This window comes from Protomyctophum bolini, assembly GCF_963924005.1.
Source record: "Protomyctophum bolini genome assembly, chromosome: 3".
NCBI lineage: Eukaryota > Metazoa > Chordata > Actinopteri > Myctophiformes > Myctophidae > Protomyctophum > Protomyctophum bolini.
In genome coordinates, this window is record NC_137864.1 from 39,821,792 (window position 1) to 39,843,228 (window position 21,437).

At 45.8% G+C, this 21,437-nt stretch overlaps 1 protein-coding gene across 2 annotated transcripts in view; it reads right to left on the minus strand.

Annotated features, from left to right (window-relative positions):
* LOC308313329 (spectrin beta chain, non-erythrocytic 1-like) overlaps window positions 1-21,168 on the minus strand; it is a 64,190-nt gene extending 43,022 nt beyond the window's left edge. For both annotated transcript variants that reach the window (XR_013963883.1, XM_080760411.1), the window contains exons 1-14: window positions 21,064-21,168; window positions 19,540-19,655; window positions 13,053-13,204; window positions 12,327-12,500; window positions 11,790-11,881; window positions 10,484-10,564; window positions 10,168-10,283; window positions 9,745-9,857; window positions 5,072-5,259; window positions 4,302-4,413; window positions 3,636-3,794; window positions 3,048-3,143; window positions 1,773-1,979; window positions 844-1,000 (exon numbers count right to left, since the gene is read on the minus strand). Coding sequence is in view for 1 of the 2 variants with exons in the window: in XM_080760411.1 (XP_080616537.1) it covers window positions 844-1,000; window positions 1,773-1,979; window positions 3,048-3,143; window positions 3,636-3,794; window positions 4,302-4,413; window positions 5,072-5,259; window positions 9,745-9,857; window positions 10,168-10,283; window positions 10,484-10,564; window positions 11,790-11,881; window positions 12,327-12,500; window positions 13,053-13,204; window positions 19,540-19,655; window positions 21,064-21,119 (1,819 nt within the window). In the remaining variant the exon portion in view is untranslated. The remainder of the gene's footprint in view (window positions 1-843; window positions 1,001-1,772; window positions 1,980-3,047; window positions 3,144-3,635; window positions 3,795-4,301; window positions 4,414-5,071; window positions 5,260-9,744; window positions 9,858-10,167; window positions 10,284-10,483; window positions 10,565-11,789; window positions 11,882-12,326; window positions 12,501-13,052; window positions 13,205-19,539; window positions 19,656-21,063) is intronic.
* Between the last annotated feature and the right edge of the window lie 269 nt (window positions 21,169-21,437).

Consider the following 21,437-nt stretch of genomic DNA (forward strand, 5'->3'; position numbering starts at 1 on the left):
ATCATCATCATCATCATCATACTATAATTCAGTCAATATCTGTGTGTGTGTCTGTCAGAAACACTGCCGTATCTCCTCACTGCCTGCACCAATCGCTCCCACTTTTCACACAGGCATTGACCATAATAATATGGAGGTTTCCAATTTAACTAATTATAAATTAATAATGAATTTATTAGTGAATTAAAAAAGCGAAAAACGCACCCAGGGCGCAGTACCCCCCGCGGCCACAAGGGGGGGGGGGGGTACTGCACCCGTCTCACAACGGGTAAGGGCTAGTACAGTTAATTAAACAATTAATACAGTTAATTAATGAGCTGACGCTCACATGCTGTATAACCTGGAGACATCATTAATTAACACCCCAGCACGCCCAGGACGAAGTTCGACGTCCTTCATTTAGATTATTGATTAGGTATCACAACAGATCACATTGCTCCACAGCCTAGGAGCGCCTGTTGGGCAATACTCCATGTTTATGTAAAAAAACAATCACACCCGTGTGAACTGAGTGGTGCAGCCCCCCCCCCCCCCCCCCCCCAACCTCTCTCTCTCTCTCTCATTGCAGCACTATCTCTCTCTGTTTCTGGCGCCCCCTACTGGTACCCTATAGTCATATACTGGTGCTCATGACCACATACATACATACATACATACATACATACATAGGTGTACACGGACATTGCTGGTTGTAGGAGTGGTTGCACCACTCAAAAAATAAAAACGTAACACTTATAATAGTTGTAGCCTACATTTAAAGAAACATGAGGTTTTTCCAGAAAAAAAATTTCGACATTTTTTAAAATGTCGACGTCAGGTCTAAAGGTCAAAGGTTGCTCTCACCGTCTGCCGTGAGGGCGGAGCATCGCTGGGCGCTGGCGTTGACCTGCCGGACGCGCTCCGATTGGACGGAGATGTCGGCTTCAACCAGACACTGGTTCTGGAGGAGGGCCTCCACCTCCAGGAGGTGTTTACCGTAGTCCTGGGAGAGGAGGAGCATCTACACACACACACACACACACACACACACACACACACACACACACGGTGTTTACCGTAGTCCTGGGAGAGGAGGAGCATCTACACACACACACACACACACACACACACACACACACGGTGTTTACCGTAGTCCTGGGAGAGGAGGAGCATCTACACACACACACACACACACACACACACGGGTTGAGAACCCCTGATATAGGGCCTGCTGTACCTTCATGTGGTCCATCCAGTCCATGAGGAGCAGCATCTCCTGGAGGACAGACGTACCTTCATGAGGTCCCTGAGGAGCAGCATCTCCTGGAGGACAGACGTACCTTCATGTGGTCCCTGAGGAGCAGCATCTCCTGGATAGACATACCTTCATGTGGTCCATGAGGAGCAGCATCTCCTGGAGGACAGACGTACCTTCATGTGGTCCATCCAGTCCCTGAGGAGCAGCATCTCCTGGACAGACGTACCTTCATGTGGTCCCTGAGGAGCAGCATCTCCTGGAGGACAGACGTACCTTCATGAGGTCCATCCAGTCCATGAGGAGGAGCAGCATCTCCTGGATAGACTTACCTTCATGTGGTCCCTGAGGAGCAGCATCTCCTGGAGGACAGACGTACCTTCATGTGGTCCATCCAGTCCCTGAGGAGCAGCATCTCCTGGAGGACAGACGTACCTTCATGTGGTCCCTGAGGAGCAGCATCTCCTGGAGGACAGACGTACCTTCATGTGGTCCATCCAGTCCCTGAGGAGCAGCATCTCCTGGAGGACAGACGTACCTTCATGTGGTCCATCCAGTCCATGAGCAGCAGCATCTCCTGGAAGACGCGCTGCACGGTGAGGTGCAGCTCCAGCCGTCTCCGGCGCTCCTTCAGGAGATCCAGGAGGTAGTCCCAGAGGCGGAGCACGTTGTCGCGCCGCGCCGCCACGCGCACCACGTCGTGGTAAGACTCCGCCTCCAGCTCTGAGGCCACGCCCACCACCGCCTGGCAAAATAAAAATAAAAAAAGGGATATTTTTTGTCACATTTCAGTCGCCAGGAATTAATGTCTCTTTGTGTTAAGTCTGGTTTTAGTCGACTAAATATACCGTAAGATCTTAGTTTGACGTTTGCTGAAAATAGCCGATCAGAATAGCGTTGTGAGCTTGTAGATCGGCTATTTTCAGCATGCAAACCAAATGTAAAATGACTTGTACTGGATCTGTTGTCCACTAGTCCCTTCCTGTTGTCCACTAGTCCCTCCCTAACACCTGTTGTCCACTAGTCCCTTCATAACACCTGTTGTCCACTAGTCCCTCCCTAACACCTGTTGTCCACTAGTCTCTCCCTAACATCTGTTGTCCACTAGTCCCTCCCTAACACCTGTTGTCCACTAGTCCCTTCCTGTTGTCCACTAGTCCCTCCTTAACACCTGTTGTCCACTAGTCCCTTCATAACACCTGTTGTCCACTAGTCCCTCCCTAACACCTGTTGTCCACTAGTCCCTTCATAACACCTGTTGTCCACTAGTCCCTCCCTAACACCTGTTGTCCACTAGTCCCTTAATAACACCTGTTGTCCACTAGTCCCTCCCTAACACCTGTTGTCCACTAGTCCCTCCCTAACACCTGTTGTCCACTAGTCCCTTCCTGTTGTCCACTAGTCCCTCCCTAACACCTGTTGTCCACTAGTCCCTTCATAACACCTGTTGTCCACTAGTCCCTTCTTGTTGTCCACTAGTCCCTCCCTAACACCTGTTGTCCACTAGTCCCTTCATAACACCTGTTGTCCACTAGTCCCTTCCTGTTGTCCACTAGTCCCTTCCTAACACCTGTTGTCCACTAGTCCCTTCCTAACACCTGTTGTCCACTAGTCCCTTACTAACACCTGTTGTCCTCTAGTCCCTTACTAACACCTGTTGTCCTCTAGTCCCTTCCTAACACCCGTTGTCCACTAGTCCCTTCCTGTTGTCCACTAGTCCCTTCCTGTTGTCCACTAGTCCCTCCCCAACAGTAGGAAGGTCGATGGACATTTTGTTTTGGTCATAGTTTTAGCCGAGAAAATCAACACTGACCTGCACACGCTCCTCGTACGCCGTGATGTCCGTCTCGATCGCCTCGTGCTTCTTGGTGGCGGCCTCTACTGACGGGAGGTCATACCCGAAGTTATCCTGTTAAATGCAATATGATATCATTTACGACACACAGCCACTCCCCTGATAGAAAGGCAGAGATGATCGGTTTATTTTTCACACACAGTTCTTATATGAAGCGATCTAAAATCCCCCTATGGGGATTTCAATGCAAATAAAATAAATACATGAACCTGTGTACTGGCGCCCTCTACTGAATGTGACGTCAGACTTCGGTGCTCTATAGTAAATAAATATAAAGATAAGCAGGTGACAGATGACATTTCATACAATATATTGCAAATATCGCAATATATCGAATATCATGATATTATCGTTATCGAGGGCCTAATATCGCGATATATATCGTATTGTGAGGTACCCATATCGGCCCACCCCTAGTACACATTGCTGCCGCCTGGCTGTCTGACAGACAGACAGACAGACGGGTACCTGGGCCACCAGTCTCTGGTTCTCAGACAGACAGACAGACAGACAGACAGACAGACAGACAGACAGACAGACGGGTACCTGGGCCACCAGTCTCTGGTTCTCAGAGAGCCAGGTCTCTCTCATGGCCGCCTTGCGGTCGAAGCGCCTCGCCAGCTGCTCCAGTTTCTCCTGGCGAATCAGCTCGTCCCTCAGGGCCAGCTCGCGCTCATGCTCCGCCTTCTCCAGCCTCTCCCACGTCTGATTGGACGGGTATAGTGTCAGTCAGGCTCCGTGAACGTGTCCCGTGGACAGCTTCATAATTAACCCATTCTGACCTGAGATCAGATTCACACGAGGTTTCCACTGGACACACACTGGTCTGATTAACCCATTCTGACCTGAGATCAGATTCTAAAAATGTCAGTCGCTCTTCGACTTTTCAAAAATAGCAGACCTGCCACTCGGTGGCGCGCTATGAGCTTGTAGATCTGCTATTTTTCAATAGCTAAAGCACGATATGATGCTAACACCAAAATGGTGTTAGGACAAGCTTGTAGCAGACCTACAAGCTCGTAGCGAGCTTGTAGGTCTGCTGTTTTTGAAACATCGTGAAATTGTGGCGCAAATCTTTGAATATATTCGAACGAACGTTTTTAACTAAATCGTTGCTTCTGGAGGGGGGGGCAGCCAATGACCTTGCTGATTTCATGGATGAGGTTTCCCTCCCTTATTAAAGGTCAGAGGTTAAAGGTCAGAGGTCAGTACCTTGTTGATGTCATGGATGAGGTCAGAGGTCGTGTAGACCTTCTGGTTGTTGGCTCTCATCTTACTCTGGATGGTGAAGAGGAGAACCTCCAAGTTACCTTTCTCTGTGAACCTGACGCACGCACACACACGCGCACACGCACGCACACACACACACACACACACACACACACACACACACACACACACACACACACACACACACACACACACACACACACACACACACACACACACACACCGCGCGCACACACGTACACGCACGCGCACACACACGCGCACGCGCACACACGCAGTCAGACAACACTGTTCCACAACAAGTCCTTACCGTGTTCTGGTTTTTAGGTAAAATCGTGTCATGCATATTTATGTTACAACTGAACTTATAGGTTTATAGGTGTTATGTGTGTTTCTGTGACTAACCTGGGAGGTTTCTCTACAGTGGTAAGTATAGGTGTTATGTGTGTTTCTGTGACTAACTTGGGAGGTTTCTCTACAGTGTGGTTAAGTATAGGTGTTATGTGTATATCTGTGACTAACTTGGGAGGTTTCTCTACAGTGGTAAGTATAGGTGTTATGTGTATATCTGTGACTAACTTGGGAGGTTTCTCTACAGTGGTAAGTATAGGTGTTATGTGCATATCTGTGACTAACTTGGGAGGTTTCTCTACAGTGGTAAGTATAGGTGTTACGTGCATATCTGTGACTAACCTGGGAGGTTTCTCCACAGTGGTATAAGTATAGGTGTTACGTGTATATCTGTGACTCACTTGGGAGGTTTCTCCACGGTGCGGTAGGAGTTGAAGGCCTGCAGCTGCTGCTGAACTCCACCCAGAGAGTTGGCGAACTTCCTGTTGTTGAGGATGACGATGGTCTCTTCGATCCACTCCAGGAGGTCCGAGGCCAGAGACTCGTACTGGACCACCATCTGCTCCGTGTCGATGGCCTGGTCCAACACCTGGAGACACACAGGACACAGTGACCACAAAGAACAACACCTGGAGACACACAGAACACAGTGACCCCTATCTGTTGGGTGAGGTCCAACACCTGGAGACACACAGGACACAGTGACCCCTATCTGTTGGGTGAGGTCCAACACCTGGAGACACACAGGACACAGTGACCACAAAGAACAACACCTGGAGACACACAGAACACAGTGACCCCTATCTGTTGGGTGAGGAACAACACCTGGAGACACACAGAACACAGTGACCCCTATCTGTTGGGTGAGGAACAACACCTGGAGACACACAGAACACAGTGACTCCTATCTGTTGGGTGAGGAACAACACCTGGAGACACACAGAACACAGTGACCCCTATCTGTTGGGTGAGGAACAACACCTGGAGACACACAGAACACAGTGACCCCTATCTGTTGGGTGAGGAACAACACCTGGAGACACACAGAACACAGTGACCCCTATCTGTTGGGTGAGGTCCAACACCTGGAGACACACACAACACAGTGACCCCTATCTGTTGGGTGAGGTCCAACACCTGGAGACACACACAACACAGTGACCCCTATCTGTTGGGTGAGGTCCAACACCTGGAGACACACAGAACACAGTGACCACAAAGAACAACACCTGGAGACACACAGAACACAGTGACCCCTATCTGTTGGGTGAGGAACAACACCTGGAGACACACACAACACAGTGACCCCTATCTGTTGGGTGAGGTCCAACACCTGGAGACACACACAACACAGTGACCCCTATCTGTTGGGTGAGGTCCAACACCTGGAGACACACAGAACACAGTGACCAACAACACCTAGAGACACACAGAACACAGTGACCAACAACACCTAGAGACACACAGAACACAGTGACCAACAACACCTGGAGACACACAGAACACAATGACCAGAACAACACCTGGAGACACACAGAACACAGTGACCAGAACAACACCTGGAGACACACAGAACACAGTGACCACAAACTCCCCCTATCTGTTGGGTGAAGAACAACACCTGGAGACACACAGAACACAGTGACCACAAACTTCCCCTATCTGTTGGGTGAGGAACAACACCTGGAGACACACATAACACAGTGACCACAAACTCCCCCTATCTGTTGGGTGAAGAACAACACCTGGAGACACACATAACACAGTGACCACAAACTCCCCCTATCTGTTGGGTCAAAGAACAACACCTGGAGACACACATAACACAGTGACCACAAACTCCCCCTATCTGTTGGGTGAGGAACAACACCTGGGGACACACATAACACAGTGACCACAAACTCCCCCTATCTGTTGGGTGAAGAACAACACCTGGAGACACACATAACACAGTGACCACAAACTCCCCCTATCTGTTGGGTGAAGAACAACACCTGGAGACACACATAACACAGTGACCACAAACTCCCCCTATCTGTTGGGTCAAAGAACAACACCTGGAGACACACATAACACAGTGACCACAAACTCCCCCTATCTGTTGGGTGAAGAACAACACCTGGAGACACACATAACACAGTGACCACAAACTCCCCCTATCTGTTGTGTCAAAGAACAACACCTGGAGACACACATAACACAGTGACCACAAACTCCCCCTATCTGTTGGGTGAGGAACAACACCTGGAGACACACAGAACACAGTGACCAGAAAGAACAACACCTGGAGACACACAGAACACAGTGACCACAAACTCCCCCTATCTGTTGTGTCAAAGAACAACACCTGGAGACACACATAACACAGTGACCACAAACTCCCCCTATCTGTTGGGTGAGGAACAACACCTGGAGACACACATAACACAGTGACCACAAACTCCCCCTATCTGTTGGGTGAAGAACAACACCTGGAGACACACATAACACAGTGACCACAAACTCCCCCTATCTGTTGGGTGAAGAACAACACCTGGAGACACACATAACACAGTGACCACAAACTCCCCCTATCTGTTGGGTGAAGAAAAACACCTGGAGACACACATAACACAGTGACCACAAACTCCCCCTATCTGTTGGGTGAAGAACAACACCTGGAGACACACATAACACAGTGACCACAAACTCCCCCTATCTGTTGGGTCAAAGAACAACACCTGGAGACACACATAACACAGTGACCACAAACTCCCCCTATCTGTTGGGTGAAGAACAACACCTGGAGACACACATAACACAGTGACCACAAACTCCCCCTATCTGTTGGGTGAAGAACAACACCTGGAGACACACATAACACAGTGACCACAAACTCCCCCTATCTGTTGGGTGAAGAACAACACCTGGAGACACACATAACACAGTGACCACAAACTCCCCCTATCTGTTGGGTCAAAGAACACCTGGGGACGCACATAACACAGTGACCACAAACTCCCCCTATCTGTTGGGTCAAAGAACAACACCTGGAGACACACATAACACAGTGACCACAAACTCCCCCTATCTGTTGGGTCAAAGAACAACACCTGGAGACACACATAACACAGTGACCACAAACTCCCCCTATCTGTTGGGTCAAAGAACACCTGGGGACGCACATAACACAGTGACCACAAACTCCCCCTATCTGTTGGGTGAAGAACAACACCTGGAGACACACATAACATAGTGACCACAAACTCCCCCTATCTGTTGGGTGAAGAACAACACCTGGAGACACACAACACAGTGACCACAAACTCCCCCTATCTGTTGGGTCAAAGAACACCTGGGGACGCACATAACACAGTGACCACAAACTCCCCCTATCTGTTGGGTCAAAGAACAACACCTGGAGACACACAGAACACAGTGACCACAAACTCCCCCTATCTGTTGGGTGAAGAACAACAATGTGCATTAACACAGCAGCGAGATTTGTTGAGCTGCTGTGACAGGAGAAGGATGTCAAATGGAATACAACCACCTTAAAGGTATATTCAGTGATTTCACTCAAAAAACCGTAGGTTTCGTTTTTGGATGTGGGACCTAAGCCTTCGCCCAATCAGGATAGAGAGTCAAAAACGACCCCCAGGGGTTAACTGGGGACAGGGAAGAACTGCATATATGGTCAGCACACTCTATAGTAGAGAGGATTATCACAACAAAACAAAAAAAGTGATATTTGAATTAAGTGAAATCACTGAATATACCTTTAACCCTTGGACTCCTGTTGACATTATTGATGTAATGAGAAAAAAAAACAATAACTATAAGGTATAACTATCTCTTTGTATCGTTTCACAAGATAGCGTTTTACCCATTGCTGGCTGTCTGAATACCAAAAAAAAAAAAATATATTTATTTTTACATATTATTGCTTATAGCAGCTTTAATGTTACAGCTCTGTATAATACCTTTATTTAATTCCTATTCATATCCAATATTTATTTGAAAATACATTGTTTTATTTTGATTGTCTTGTTTCACCTTGACAATATGTTTTCTCATGTCAATAAAGCTCATTTGAATTTAATTGACAGATCCAGCAACACACTGAGAAACCTGCAAAACCTGGAGACACCGATCCAGCAACACACTGAGAAACGTGCAAAACCTGGAGACACAGATCCAGCAACACACTGAGAAACCTGCAAAACCTGGAGACACAGATCCAGCAACACACTGAGAAACGTGCAAAACCTGGAAACACAGATCCAGCAACACCACTGAGAAACGTGCAAAACCTGGAGACACAGATCCAGCAACACTGAGAAACCTGCAAAACCTGGAGACACCGATCCAGCAACACACTGAGAAACCTGCAAAACCTGGAAACACAGATCCAGCAACACACTGAGAAACCTGCAAAACCTGGAGACACAGATCCAGCAATACACTGAGAAACCTGCAAAACCTGGAGACACAGATCCAGCAATACACTGAGAAACCTGCAAAACCTGGAAACACAGATCCAGCAACACACTGAGAAACGTGCAAAACCTGGAAACACAGATCCAGCAACACCACTGAGAAACGTGCAAAACCTGGAGACACAGATCCAGCAACACTGAGAAACCTGCAAAACCTGGAGACACCGATCCAGCAACACACTGAGAAACCTGCCAAACCTGGAAACACAGATCCAGCAACACACTGAGAAACCTGCAAAACCTGGAGACACAGATCCAGCAATACACTGAGAAACCTGCAAAACCTGGAGACACAGATCCAGCAATACACTGAGAAACCTGCAAAACCTGGAAACACAGATCCAGCAACACCCTGCGTTGAGAAACGGGGACAGATGTCGCCCTCTGGCTTCTGCGTCGTGTCCGAAGGCTCAATATTCTGCTGGTCCGACATTACTACAGTTTGAGAACCGTACATTGATATATTGTCATATCACGGTACAGGATACAATGAGAACCGTACATTGATGTCATATCACGGTACAGGATACAATGAGAACCGTACATTGATGTCATTTCACGGTACAGAATACAACGCTAAACGGTATAAACGGTACCTTCCCGATGCGTCTCCCTTCCACCTTCAGAGCCTTCATCTTAGAGAAGAAGTGGTAATATGTGACCACGTAGGTGATGACCGACTTCTCATCTGGATGGTCCACGCTGATGTCTGAAACGCACACACGCACACACACACACACACACACACACACACACACACACACACACACACACACACACACACACACACACACACACACACACACACACACACACACACACACACACACGTATAAACTAAGGGCTCGTCCGATGGCGTTCTAGGCGATCTGCGACCATATTTATACCTCGTCCAATGTCGTCCTTAGCAGGGAAACTGTTTTTTAAGAATACGAAGAAAAAAACCCCCAAATCTCCAGTATATTTAGGTTGCAGTACCTTCTGCGTCCAGCAGGGAGGTGTATTAATAGGTGCAGTACCTTCTGCGTCCAGCAGGGACATCAGGCCCAGCTGCTGCTCTGCCAGATTGAAGGCGTTCTGCAGGTTGTGATGAGCGTTGGACTTCTTCAGGTGGTCGAAGTCCATCAGGTCTGGCCTGGAAGACGCACACGCACACGCACACAAACGCACACACAGTAATCGCCTGACTTGCTAGCCACGCCCGCTAAAAAACAAACATGGCGGTGCCCAGGCGTTTATTTTTGATAGCCGATGCCGATGTGTTTATAGATCGATACTGTATCGATATCGATACAGTATCGATCCGGTATCGGGACATCTGTCGTTTCTGCGTACCTGTGTTTATGTATCAGAGCGTTGAACGCCATGCCGTCACGCCAACTAGTGGTGAAGTTGTGAATGTTCACGCCGGGATACCTGGGGAGCACACGCACACACACACACACACACACACTTTCAGTGTCGTCGAGCAATACAATCACATAGAAAAGCATCACAATAGATCAGAAGATCAGGAAATAAAAACAAAAGGTATGTGAATTACATTAGGTTAAAAAAACAGTTACATATTGTTGGGGGTCTGTCTGTTCACCAAGGTTTTAAAACAGTTACATATTGTTGGGGTCTGTGTGTTCACCAAGGTTTTAAAACAGTTACATATTGTTGGGGGTCTGTGTGTTCACCAAGGTTTTAAAACAGTTACATATTGTTGGGGTCTGTGTGTTCACCAAGGTTTTAAAACAGTTACATATTGTTGGGGTCTGTGTCTTCATCAAGGTTTTAAAACAGTTACATATTGTTGGGGGTCTGTCTGTGTGTTCACCAAGGTTTTAAAACAGTTACATATTGATGGGGTCTGTGTGTTCATCAAGGTTTTAAAACAGTTACATATTGTTGGGGTCTGTGTGTTCATCAAGGTTTTAAAACAGTTACATATTGTTGGGGGTCTGTCTGTGTGTTCACCAAGGTTATAAAACAGTTACATATTGTTGGGGGTCTGTCTGTGTGTTCACCAAGGTTATAAAACAGTTACATATTGTTGGGGGTCTGTCTGTGTGTTCACCAAGGTTTTAAAACAGTTACATATTGTTGGGGGTCTGTCTGTGTGTTCACCAAGGTTTTAAAACAGTTACATATTGTTGGGGGTCTGTCTGTGTGTTCACCAAGGTTTTAAAACAGTTACATATTGTTGGGGGTCTGTCTGTGTGCTCACCAAGGTTTTAAAAGGATGCAATAAAACATACCCAGATAGCAGATCTATAAAACATCATCATACCCAGATACCAGATCTATAAACATACCCAGCGGTCTTCATCTGACACCAGATCTATAAACATACCCAGATACCAGATCTATAAACATACCCAGCGGTCTTCATCTGACACCAGATCTATAAACATACCCAGATACCAGATCTATAAACATACCCAGCGGTCTTCATCTGACACCAGATCTATAAACATACCCAGCGGTCTTCATCTGACACCAGATCTATAAACATACCCAGCGGTCTTCATCTGACACCAGATCTATAAACATACCCAGATACCAGATCTATAAACATACCCAGCGGTCTTCATCTGACACCAGATCTATAAACATACCCAGCGGTCTTCATCTGACACCAGATCTATAAACATACCCAGCGGTCTTCATCTGACACCAGAGCAGCAGAGCATCCTTGGCTGATCTCTTCTCTTTGTTGTCCTCTGTCTCCACACTGATGTCCTGGATCTGAAATATATAAAATATATATATATAAATATACATGTTGTTCTGTCTCTAGTCTACGCTGTCCTGGATCTGAAATATATAAAATATATGTATTCATAATTCTGTATTCACCGTGAACCTAATTATAATGGGTGTGACTGTGTGTGTGCGTGCACACCGTGAACCTCAGTATAATGGGTGTGTGTGTGTGCGTGCGCACCGTGAACCTCAGTATAATGGGTGTGTGTGTGTGCGTGCGCACCGTGAACCTCAGGATGACCGTCCACACCAGCCCCAGGATCAGACAGTGGTTTATAATGGGTGTGTGTGTGTGTGTGTGCGTGCGCACCGTGAACCTCAGGATGACCGTCCACACCAGCCCCAGGATCAGACAGTGGTTTATAATGGGTGTGTGTGTGTGTGCGCACCGTGAACCTCAGTATAATGGGTGTGTGTGCGTGCGCACCGTGAACCTCAGGATGACCGTCCACACCAGCCCCAGGATCAGACGGTGGTTTCCATCCACGATGTCATGTGACCCGACGTTCTCCAGGTGAACCCGCTGCTCCTTCAGGAAGCTCAGAGCCTTGTCCACGTTCTCCAGGCAGTGGATCCGCATGCGCCCCCTGGTGGGGCGCGGCTGTTAACACAAGACATTGCATCCTACTATAAATGTGCCACGTCTCTGTGTACGTGTGTGTACGGTTGTAATGCACGTAACTCCAGAACCGTTTGACCCACCGACTTTACATTCAACACAGGCGTTCCACACCCACGCCCAGTATCGAGTCGGTCAGACCCACGGTTCTCCAGAACCACCACAAAAGGCTCTGCTCAGGCTCTGCCAATGGGCCTAATTTCAACCTGTGCAATTTCCAGCCTCTGCCTCGGCCAATTGAGGCTCAGCCAATCAGGCTCTGCCAGTGGGCCGAATTGATTGCCAAGTACACTTTTCAGTGTGCAGTCTTCACACACACACACACACACACACACACACTCACACACACACATCTCCATGTGGGACACTGGCTGACAGTTAAAACGGGTGCTATGACAACGTATATCATTAGGTTCCCAAGTTGCATCGTTCCCAAGTAGGCCAGTGGCCGACTGCGACGGGCACGTACAGGTCTAGTTATGATTAATAAGGATGAGGCAGGTGTGCGTGCGTGCGTGTGTACGTCGTGCGTACCAGTTTCTCTCCACTCAGGACCTCCAGCAGTTTGATCAGCATGCGTCCGTCCCGGAGGTCAACGTAGAGGTCAGAGATCCTACAGGAAACTCTGGACAGGTGAGAGTTCACCCATTTAGTGAAGGTCTTCTTCTGGACCGTCTCACGCTCATCTGGACACACAGACAGACAGACAGGTAGACAGACAGACAGGTAGACAGGCAGAAAGGTGAGAGTTCACCCACTTAGTGAAGGTCTTCTTCTGGACTGTCTCACGCTCATCTGGACACACAGACAGACAGACAGGTAGACAGACAGACAGACAGGTGAGAGTTCACCCACTTACTTAGAGAGTTCAACACTCATCTGGAGACAGACAGACAGACAGACAGACAGACAGACAGACAGACAGACAGACAGACAGACAGACAGACAGACAGACAGACGTCATCACAAATCTGTCTGTTGGAGTGTTTTTTGTGCAAAACTAATCTAAAGCTTGGAATAGATTCAGAATGAAGGTTGTTGTAATGTTTATAAAACTAGGTGTTTGAATGTGTGTGTGTGTGTGTGTGTGTGTGTGTGTGTGTGTGTGTGTGTGTGTGTGCGCCCATGGTTTCGTTACCATGACGACACACTACAGCTTTAGGAGCCGAGCACACAGGAAACAGGATGTGGGCCAAACAGGAAACAGGTAAACAGGAAGTCGGGAGGGCCAGGATGACCCAAAGGAACAGAATGCCATCTGTTGTTAACCCCTTAAAGACCTGAGACGGCGGCAAGACTTTAACTGTTCAGGAGAGTTATGTATTTAATCCAAAATGAGTTCATAGCACAGGAAGACTCGTCACATACTAGAGCATGTCTGAAATATATATCAGAGCTGAAATAGACATGTAAATATGAAATAAATGCTTAAACATGTAGCTAGGTGTAATGTTAGAGACCACAGAAGACATGTAAATATGAAATAAATGCTTTAACATGTAGCTATAGGTGTAATGTTAGAGACCACAGAAGACATGTACATATGAAATAAATGCTTAAACATGTAGCTAGGTGTAATGTTAGAGACCACAGAAGACATGTAAATATGAAATAAATGCTTACACATGTAGCTAGGCGTAATGTTAGAGACCACAGAAGACATGCAAATATGAAAAAAATGCTTAAACATGTAGCTAGGTGGGGTGCAGTACTTAGTTTAGACAGTTTTTGGTTTAGACTAGTCATTGGTTAGACCAGTCATTAGTCCTACAACTACAACCCATCTCAAACCCTCACCCTAAACCTAACCTCCCACGGGGCAGCACACCTAAACCTAACCTTAACCCATGTCTAACCAATGACTAGTCTGAACTAAGTATGCACCCCGCTAGGTGTAATGTTAGAGACCACAGAAGACATGCAAATATGAAATAAATGCTTAAACATGTAGCTAGGTGTAATGTTAGAGACCACAGAAGACATGTAAATATGAAATAAATGCTTAAACATGTAGCTAGGTGTAATGTTAGAGACCACAGAAGACATGTAAATATGAAATAAATGCTTAAACATGTAGCTAGGTGCTCTGAGGTGGTGAAAACTATTTGGATTGTGATTGGACAATCACATTAGGGGGTGGGCTTAGCGAAGGGCAAATGTGACCAAATTTGACTGTTTGGATTTTTTTGATGTCATGTGAAAGCAGGGAATCATAGCTTAGAATCGACATATTGGTTGTTCAGTTTGACCCACCGGTTTTGGAGATATGGCTTATAGAGTAATGTCTTGCAGGGAAACAGCAAGTTGAGAAAACAGACGTGAAAAGTTCACTTCTGTGGACTAACATTACACCTAGCTACATGTTTAAGCATTTATTTCATGTCGATTTCAGCTCTGACATTATTTCAGACATGCTCTAGTATGTGAAGAGTCATCTCTCTCAGCTAAGGGGGTCCCTGCTGCATCTCTCTCAGCTAAGGGGGTCCCTGCTTCATCTCTCTCAGCTAAGGGGGTCCCTGCTACATCTCTCTCAGCTAAGGGGTCCCTGCTTCACCTCTAAGGGGTCCCTAAGGGGTCTTCTAAGGGGTCCCTCAGTCTAAGGGGTCCCTGATTCCTACCTTGCAGTTGTTTAAACCTTCCGTCCAGTTGGTTGAAGCTGAAATAGTTAAAATCCAAATCGATGTCCATCTTGCCACTGACACACACACACACACACACACACACACACACACACCAGCTGCGTGTGTGCGCAGACACACACACACACACACCACAGTAAACCACCCAAATGTACAACCAAACACAACACAACAGCACACACACTTATAACTGCAACCGCATGTACACACACACACACACACACACCATGCACTGACACCAACTGCAACCGCATGTACACACACTAAACACACACACACGTTGTGTCTGGGTCCACATGGAAAAAAACAGAGGAAGTGAAGACAGTCCTGAAGCCGCCGCCCACCTACCCCCCCCCCCCCCCCCGCCCCCCAACACACACACACACACACACACACACACACACACACACACACACACACACACACCTCTGAGTAGCTTTGAGTTCAAAGGTCAGAAAGACAAAGGTAGAGCGAGCCTCGGCTAACACACCTCTCTCTCTCTCTCTCTCTCTCTCTCTCTCCAATAGAGAGAATGCACAGGCATGATTTCCCCATCAGGACACGCCCCCCTCATCTAGACTAGGTGCTGCCAGACTATCAAAAAGGCCCAGCTTCTGGGAATCTGGCCGGCGCGCAAGTCGTCCGTGGAAAGTGGAGCTTTTTTTCCATCCACCGGCTCTGAGCTGTCTAAAAACCCGGTTTTTAAAGGAGAATTCCATGCTAGAATGCTTTCTTATCTTTCTTTGTAGTTGTTACGTCCCCACCAAAGAGGTCCAGGTGTTTTTTTGTGCAAAAACTCCTTATTGGCTATTTCCCCTACCATAATAAGCCCTCAATGAATTGCATCGAATTGAATGGGAATTGAATGGGGCTATGGGGTGTTATGCTAGTTCGCTTATTTCCATCGAAAAAAGTAGTAAAGTGTATATTTATGCAGCTTGGGATATAATCCCAAGCGGCACACTTTACTACTTCTTTCGATGGAAATAAGCGAATGGGTTACAAAATCGTGTGATTAAAAATATATTTAAAAAAAATATATATTATATATATTTTTTATCCCACGATTTTGTAACCCATTGTTCACCCCTGTGTCAATCATCTACTGTGATCCTGGGCTCTACACACCCTCCACCAACCTAGTCCCCATATATGGGGGACAAGGGGAGAGCAACGGACTTGAACTCATGCTTCCTTCATGCCTGAGTGTCCAAGTTGCTCCTTTCCACCTGACAGGGGGGAGTTTCCCTGGTTGGACGTAGCGCGTGGAAGGAACACGTTATTCCAACCAGTTCCTTTCCCCTCCATCAGGCGCCCCGGCTGGCCAGGGGGAGGCAGTTTAGTGACCAGGATTACTGCATGTTTTTTGTGAGGGTACCTATGCCCTAGGGGACACGGGGAGAACATGCAAACTCCACACAGAAAGGCCCTTTCGCCAACCCCGCCTTCGGGTATGGGCACTGATGACGCGGAGGAGGAAACACGCCGCCAGCACCCACAGTGCCCCGAGCGGGAATCGAACCCAGGACCTTCTAGCTGTGAGGCGACAGCACTACCAACTGTGCCACCGTGCCGCTTTTGGGATATTATTTACATTATGAAAAGAGGATATATACAAAGAAATTATAATTTTGAGCGATGGAAATAAGGGAATTAGCACAACACCCCATAGCCCCATTCAATTCCCATTCAATTCAATGCAATTCATATAGGGCTTATGGTAGGGGAAACAGCCAATATGGAGCTTTTGGTGGGGACGTAACAACTACAAAGAAAGGTAAGAAAGCCTTTTAGTATGGAATTCTCCATTCCAAACTCTGACACTTGGAAAAAGAATCAAATGCAGGGCATTTCTTGACAGAAAGTAGCTCATAACTTTTTATGAAACAAAAACGTTGCAGATAGAAAGAGGATAATTCAAGCTTTTCGTACAGCTGCAATGTTTGGTGAGTTTAACGTTGTCTAATGCAATCAGACGGAAAGCCCGATAAACAACATTGGGCCAAAATGTCCTCTCAGTACAGGGTTGTGTATAGCATGGAATGGCCTTCCTCTGCGTATAATAAGGGATTGTGCTACATTTCCCTCTTTTAAATACAATCTGAAAAAATGGTTGCTTGAAAACCAAAAGCTGCAACAATTTATGATTATTTTAGGTGTATTTCTTTTTTATGCTGTGTTCCCTTAATGTAATGTCATGTAAATGTATTCCACTGTTTTTCCGTTTTTACTGTGAGGACTGCAGATGAAAATTAGTAACTATATCCGGTGTATTTACGTCCATTAATATGCATTGTCCTGTCCAAATAAACATATATAAAGTAAAGGACTTTTCTGAGTGGATGGACGGGCTGTCAACTGTCGAGGCCAGCAAGTAGTTTGTTGCATCTCAGTGGGCGTTCCCACATAACTTCCAGGTACGATGATGTCACGCGCATACTGTACCCTATATTGCCAAAGCATTACATACACTGTATTTATTTTGTTTCATACACTGTATGTCATACAGTGTATGAAACAAAATAATAAATTCTCTCTCTCTCTCTCTCTCTCTATGAAGAGATTGTACATTTTCAGACAGAGATATTAGTTACAGTATATACATCCATATAGGAGTCGTTAGCTTTAGACGTTTGAAAGTTGACCGCAGAATTTAAATGTTTTTGCATCCACTGACTTTAGCCTCTCAGACCTACAGCTTAGTGCTGTCAACGAATATTCCATATTCAAATTAATATGCAAATGTTAACCCATTTTGAGCGGGAACCCCTTTTGGTGTTACAACATACATTATGTTATAATTTAGCTATTGAAAAATAGCAGATCTACAAGCTCATAATGCGCCACCGAGAGGTGCGCTATACAAGCTTGTAGGTCTGCTATTTTTGAAAAATTGTGAAAATATTTATTTCAGAATATACTGGAGGATTTAGAAGAATCTTTTACATTTCGATGTCAGGCCTAAATGGGTTAACATCAAAGAATAATCGCATTTATTAAATTAGGTTTGCAGTCCACACACACACACACACACACACACACACACACACACACACACACACACACACACACACACACACACACACACACACACACACACACACACACACACACACACACACACACACACACACACGACACCGGCTGACAGTGAAAACGGGTGATATGACAACGTCTATCATTAGGTTCCCAAGTAGGCCGGTGGCTGACTGCGACGGGCATGTACAGTACAGGACTACTGTAAGGGCATGTACAGTACAGGACTACTGTAAGGGCATGTACAGTACATGTACAGTACAGGGTCTACTTAAGATAATTATGAATCATTCATTTGAGAAAGCGCATTTCACAGCACCAACCGAGCGGACCATAGAGGACCGGTACCATAGAGAGAAAGAAAGAGAATGATTTACAGCATATTAGGCTGCAATATTCATATCATATTGATCGCAATATTGCGCTTTATCAAATGAATGATTCATGATTATCTTAAGTAGTCCTGTACTGTACGTGTACTGTACGTGTACTGTACCTGTACTGTACATGCCCGTCGCAGTCGGCCACCGGCCTACTTTGGAACCTAATGATAGACGTTGTCATAGCACCCTTTTTTACTGTCAGCCGGTGTCCCACATGGAGATCTGTGTGTGTGTGTGTGTGTGTGTGTGTGTGAAGACTGCAAACTTAATTTAATAAATGCGATCAATTTAACCCATTTTGACCTGAGATCAGATTCTATAAATGTCTTCTACATCCTGACAGTTTTCCGAAAAAGCTAATGTTTCTATGTCAGTCGTTCTTCGATTTTTCAAAAATAGCAGACCTACAAGTTCTTGTAGAGCTTGTAGATCTGCTATTTTTCAATAGCTAAAGCATAACATAATGCTAACACGAAAAGGGGATCCCGCCCCAAAATGGGTAAAAATCATATACATTTGAAATCATTCGAAATGCGTTCGAATCCATGTGGTGTTTTGAAAAAGAAACAATTCTGTCAGCTTTTAGACCTGACGTCAGGTTGAAAAAGACCTAAAGAGATATTTCACTAAAAACGATGCCGTCGTAATGGCTGATTTTTTTACACTTGAAAATAGCCGATCTACAAGCTCAACAACGCATCACAGTGCGACGCGTTGTGAGCTTGTATATCTGCTATTTTCGGAATGCAACCAAGTGTAAAATGACTTACACTGGATCTCTTGTCCACTAGTCCCTTCCTAACATTTTAGTCTAGTTTTTATTTGTTGACGAAATTGTCAACACATGCGCGCGCGCACACGCACACGCACACACACACACACACACACACACACACACACACACACACACACACACACACACACACACACACACACACACACACACACACACACACACACTACCTGCGAGGGCTTTGATCCTGGAGCGTTCGAAGAGTCGTGCGGAGCTGTTCTCGTTGTCCCACTCCTCGTCCCAGCGCTTGTTGATGGTGTCCGACGAGCTTTCAATCACAGAGGAGCTGTCAATCACAGAGGAGCTGTCAATCATCAGATTACCGTGTCACTGCATTCTCAATGGTAATAGCACAAACTTTGGCATGCTTACTAGTCCTACATACTTACACCTAGAAACCCCATTCTAGCCTACTAAGGTTCATCTTACGGTGGACATGTTCGCCTGAAAAGGAATCTTTGAAATGTTTCATAGTTTTAGAAATATAGTGCTTTCAAATTTGAGAAATTTACAATGGGGCTCAATGGCAGCCAAATGGCACGTCATAAAATCACTTTCACCTAGAAACTCCGTTCACACATTGTATAATTCAGCTTACTGTGGAGACACACGCCGGAACGTTTTACTTTGAAATGTTTTGTAGTTTCTGAGTTATTTAACTTAAACGCCAAATGCAAACAAACCCCCCGTCCCCCCCGTCCCCCGTCCACTTACATTAAACTCAATTTCCCAGAAGCCCTAGCGGCAGCCCAGGTGATGACTTGATTTCCGGGTTTCGTCATCATAACGCGACGGCCTCGTCATCATCAGGTCTCGGATAAATCCGCCGTTTCTTTTTAATTATTTGAAAACGGCGAATTAAACACATTAAACAAATGTCGGGTATAGCGTTTTGCACGCGGCGGAACACTGGATTAAACAATTAGCGGCCCTCAAACTGTTAAAGGAGAATTCCATGCTAGAATGCTTTCTTATCTTTCTTACCTTTCTTTGTAGTTGTCCCCACCAAAGAGGTCCAGGTGTTTTTTTGTGCAAAAACTCCTTATTGGCTATTTTCCCTACCATAAGCCCTCAATGGATTGCATTGCATTGAATGGGAATTGAATGGGGCTATGGGGTGTTATGCTAGTTCGCTTATTTCCATCGAAAGAAGTAGTAAAGTGTGCCGCTTGGGATATTATTTACATTATGAAGAGAGGATATATACAAATAAATTATAATTTTGAGCGATGGAAATAAGCGAATTAGCACAACACCCCATAGCCCCATTCAATTCCCATTCAATTCAATGCAATTCATTGAGGGCTTATGGTAGGGGAAACAGCCAATAAGGAGCTTTTGCACAAAATAACACCTGGACCTCTTTGATGGGGACGTAACAACTACAAAGAAAGGTAAGAAAGCCTTTTAGTATGGAATTCTCCTTTAAATTAAATAGTGAAAAAAGCTTGTGGAAAAGAAAATGAAAAAAAAAATGTTTTTTTGGTAATTTTGTCTGGAAAACAATTGTGTTGAAAATATTGTGAAAAATCGTATCGTGATACGTATCGTATCGGGAGTTGAGTGAATCGTCACATGCTTAGTTCCTACTGTTTATAATGAAGTGTTCCTACTCTATATGTGGTCATAAATGGTGCATTTATATAGCGCCTTTATCCAAGGCGCTTTACATAGATTACATTCATTACATTCACCTGTACTGAAGCTCCATTGTCTCCAGCTCAGACGCCACAGCGCTGCTCAGCATCATGGTTACCACGACGACCAACGGCCAAACACTGCTCAGCAAGGCAAGCCCCGCCTCCAGCTAACATGAGGGGGGTGTCGGCTGCTGCTCGACCCCTAAGACAGGGAGGGAGAGAGAGAGAGAGAGAGAGATGGTTAATCAACACATTAATTACAACGTAGTCATTCATCAGACGCTCTGAATCCAGAGTGATTTACAGTAAGCAGAACAATACATGGTGATACATCACATACATAGAGATAATTATCTAGGATCATAAGCAACCTAACAGTGGAATATCTATATAATGAAACTATGCATACAAAGAATGTCTACATAAAA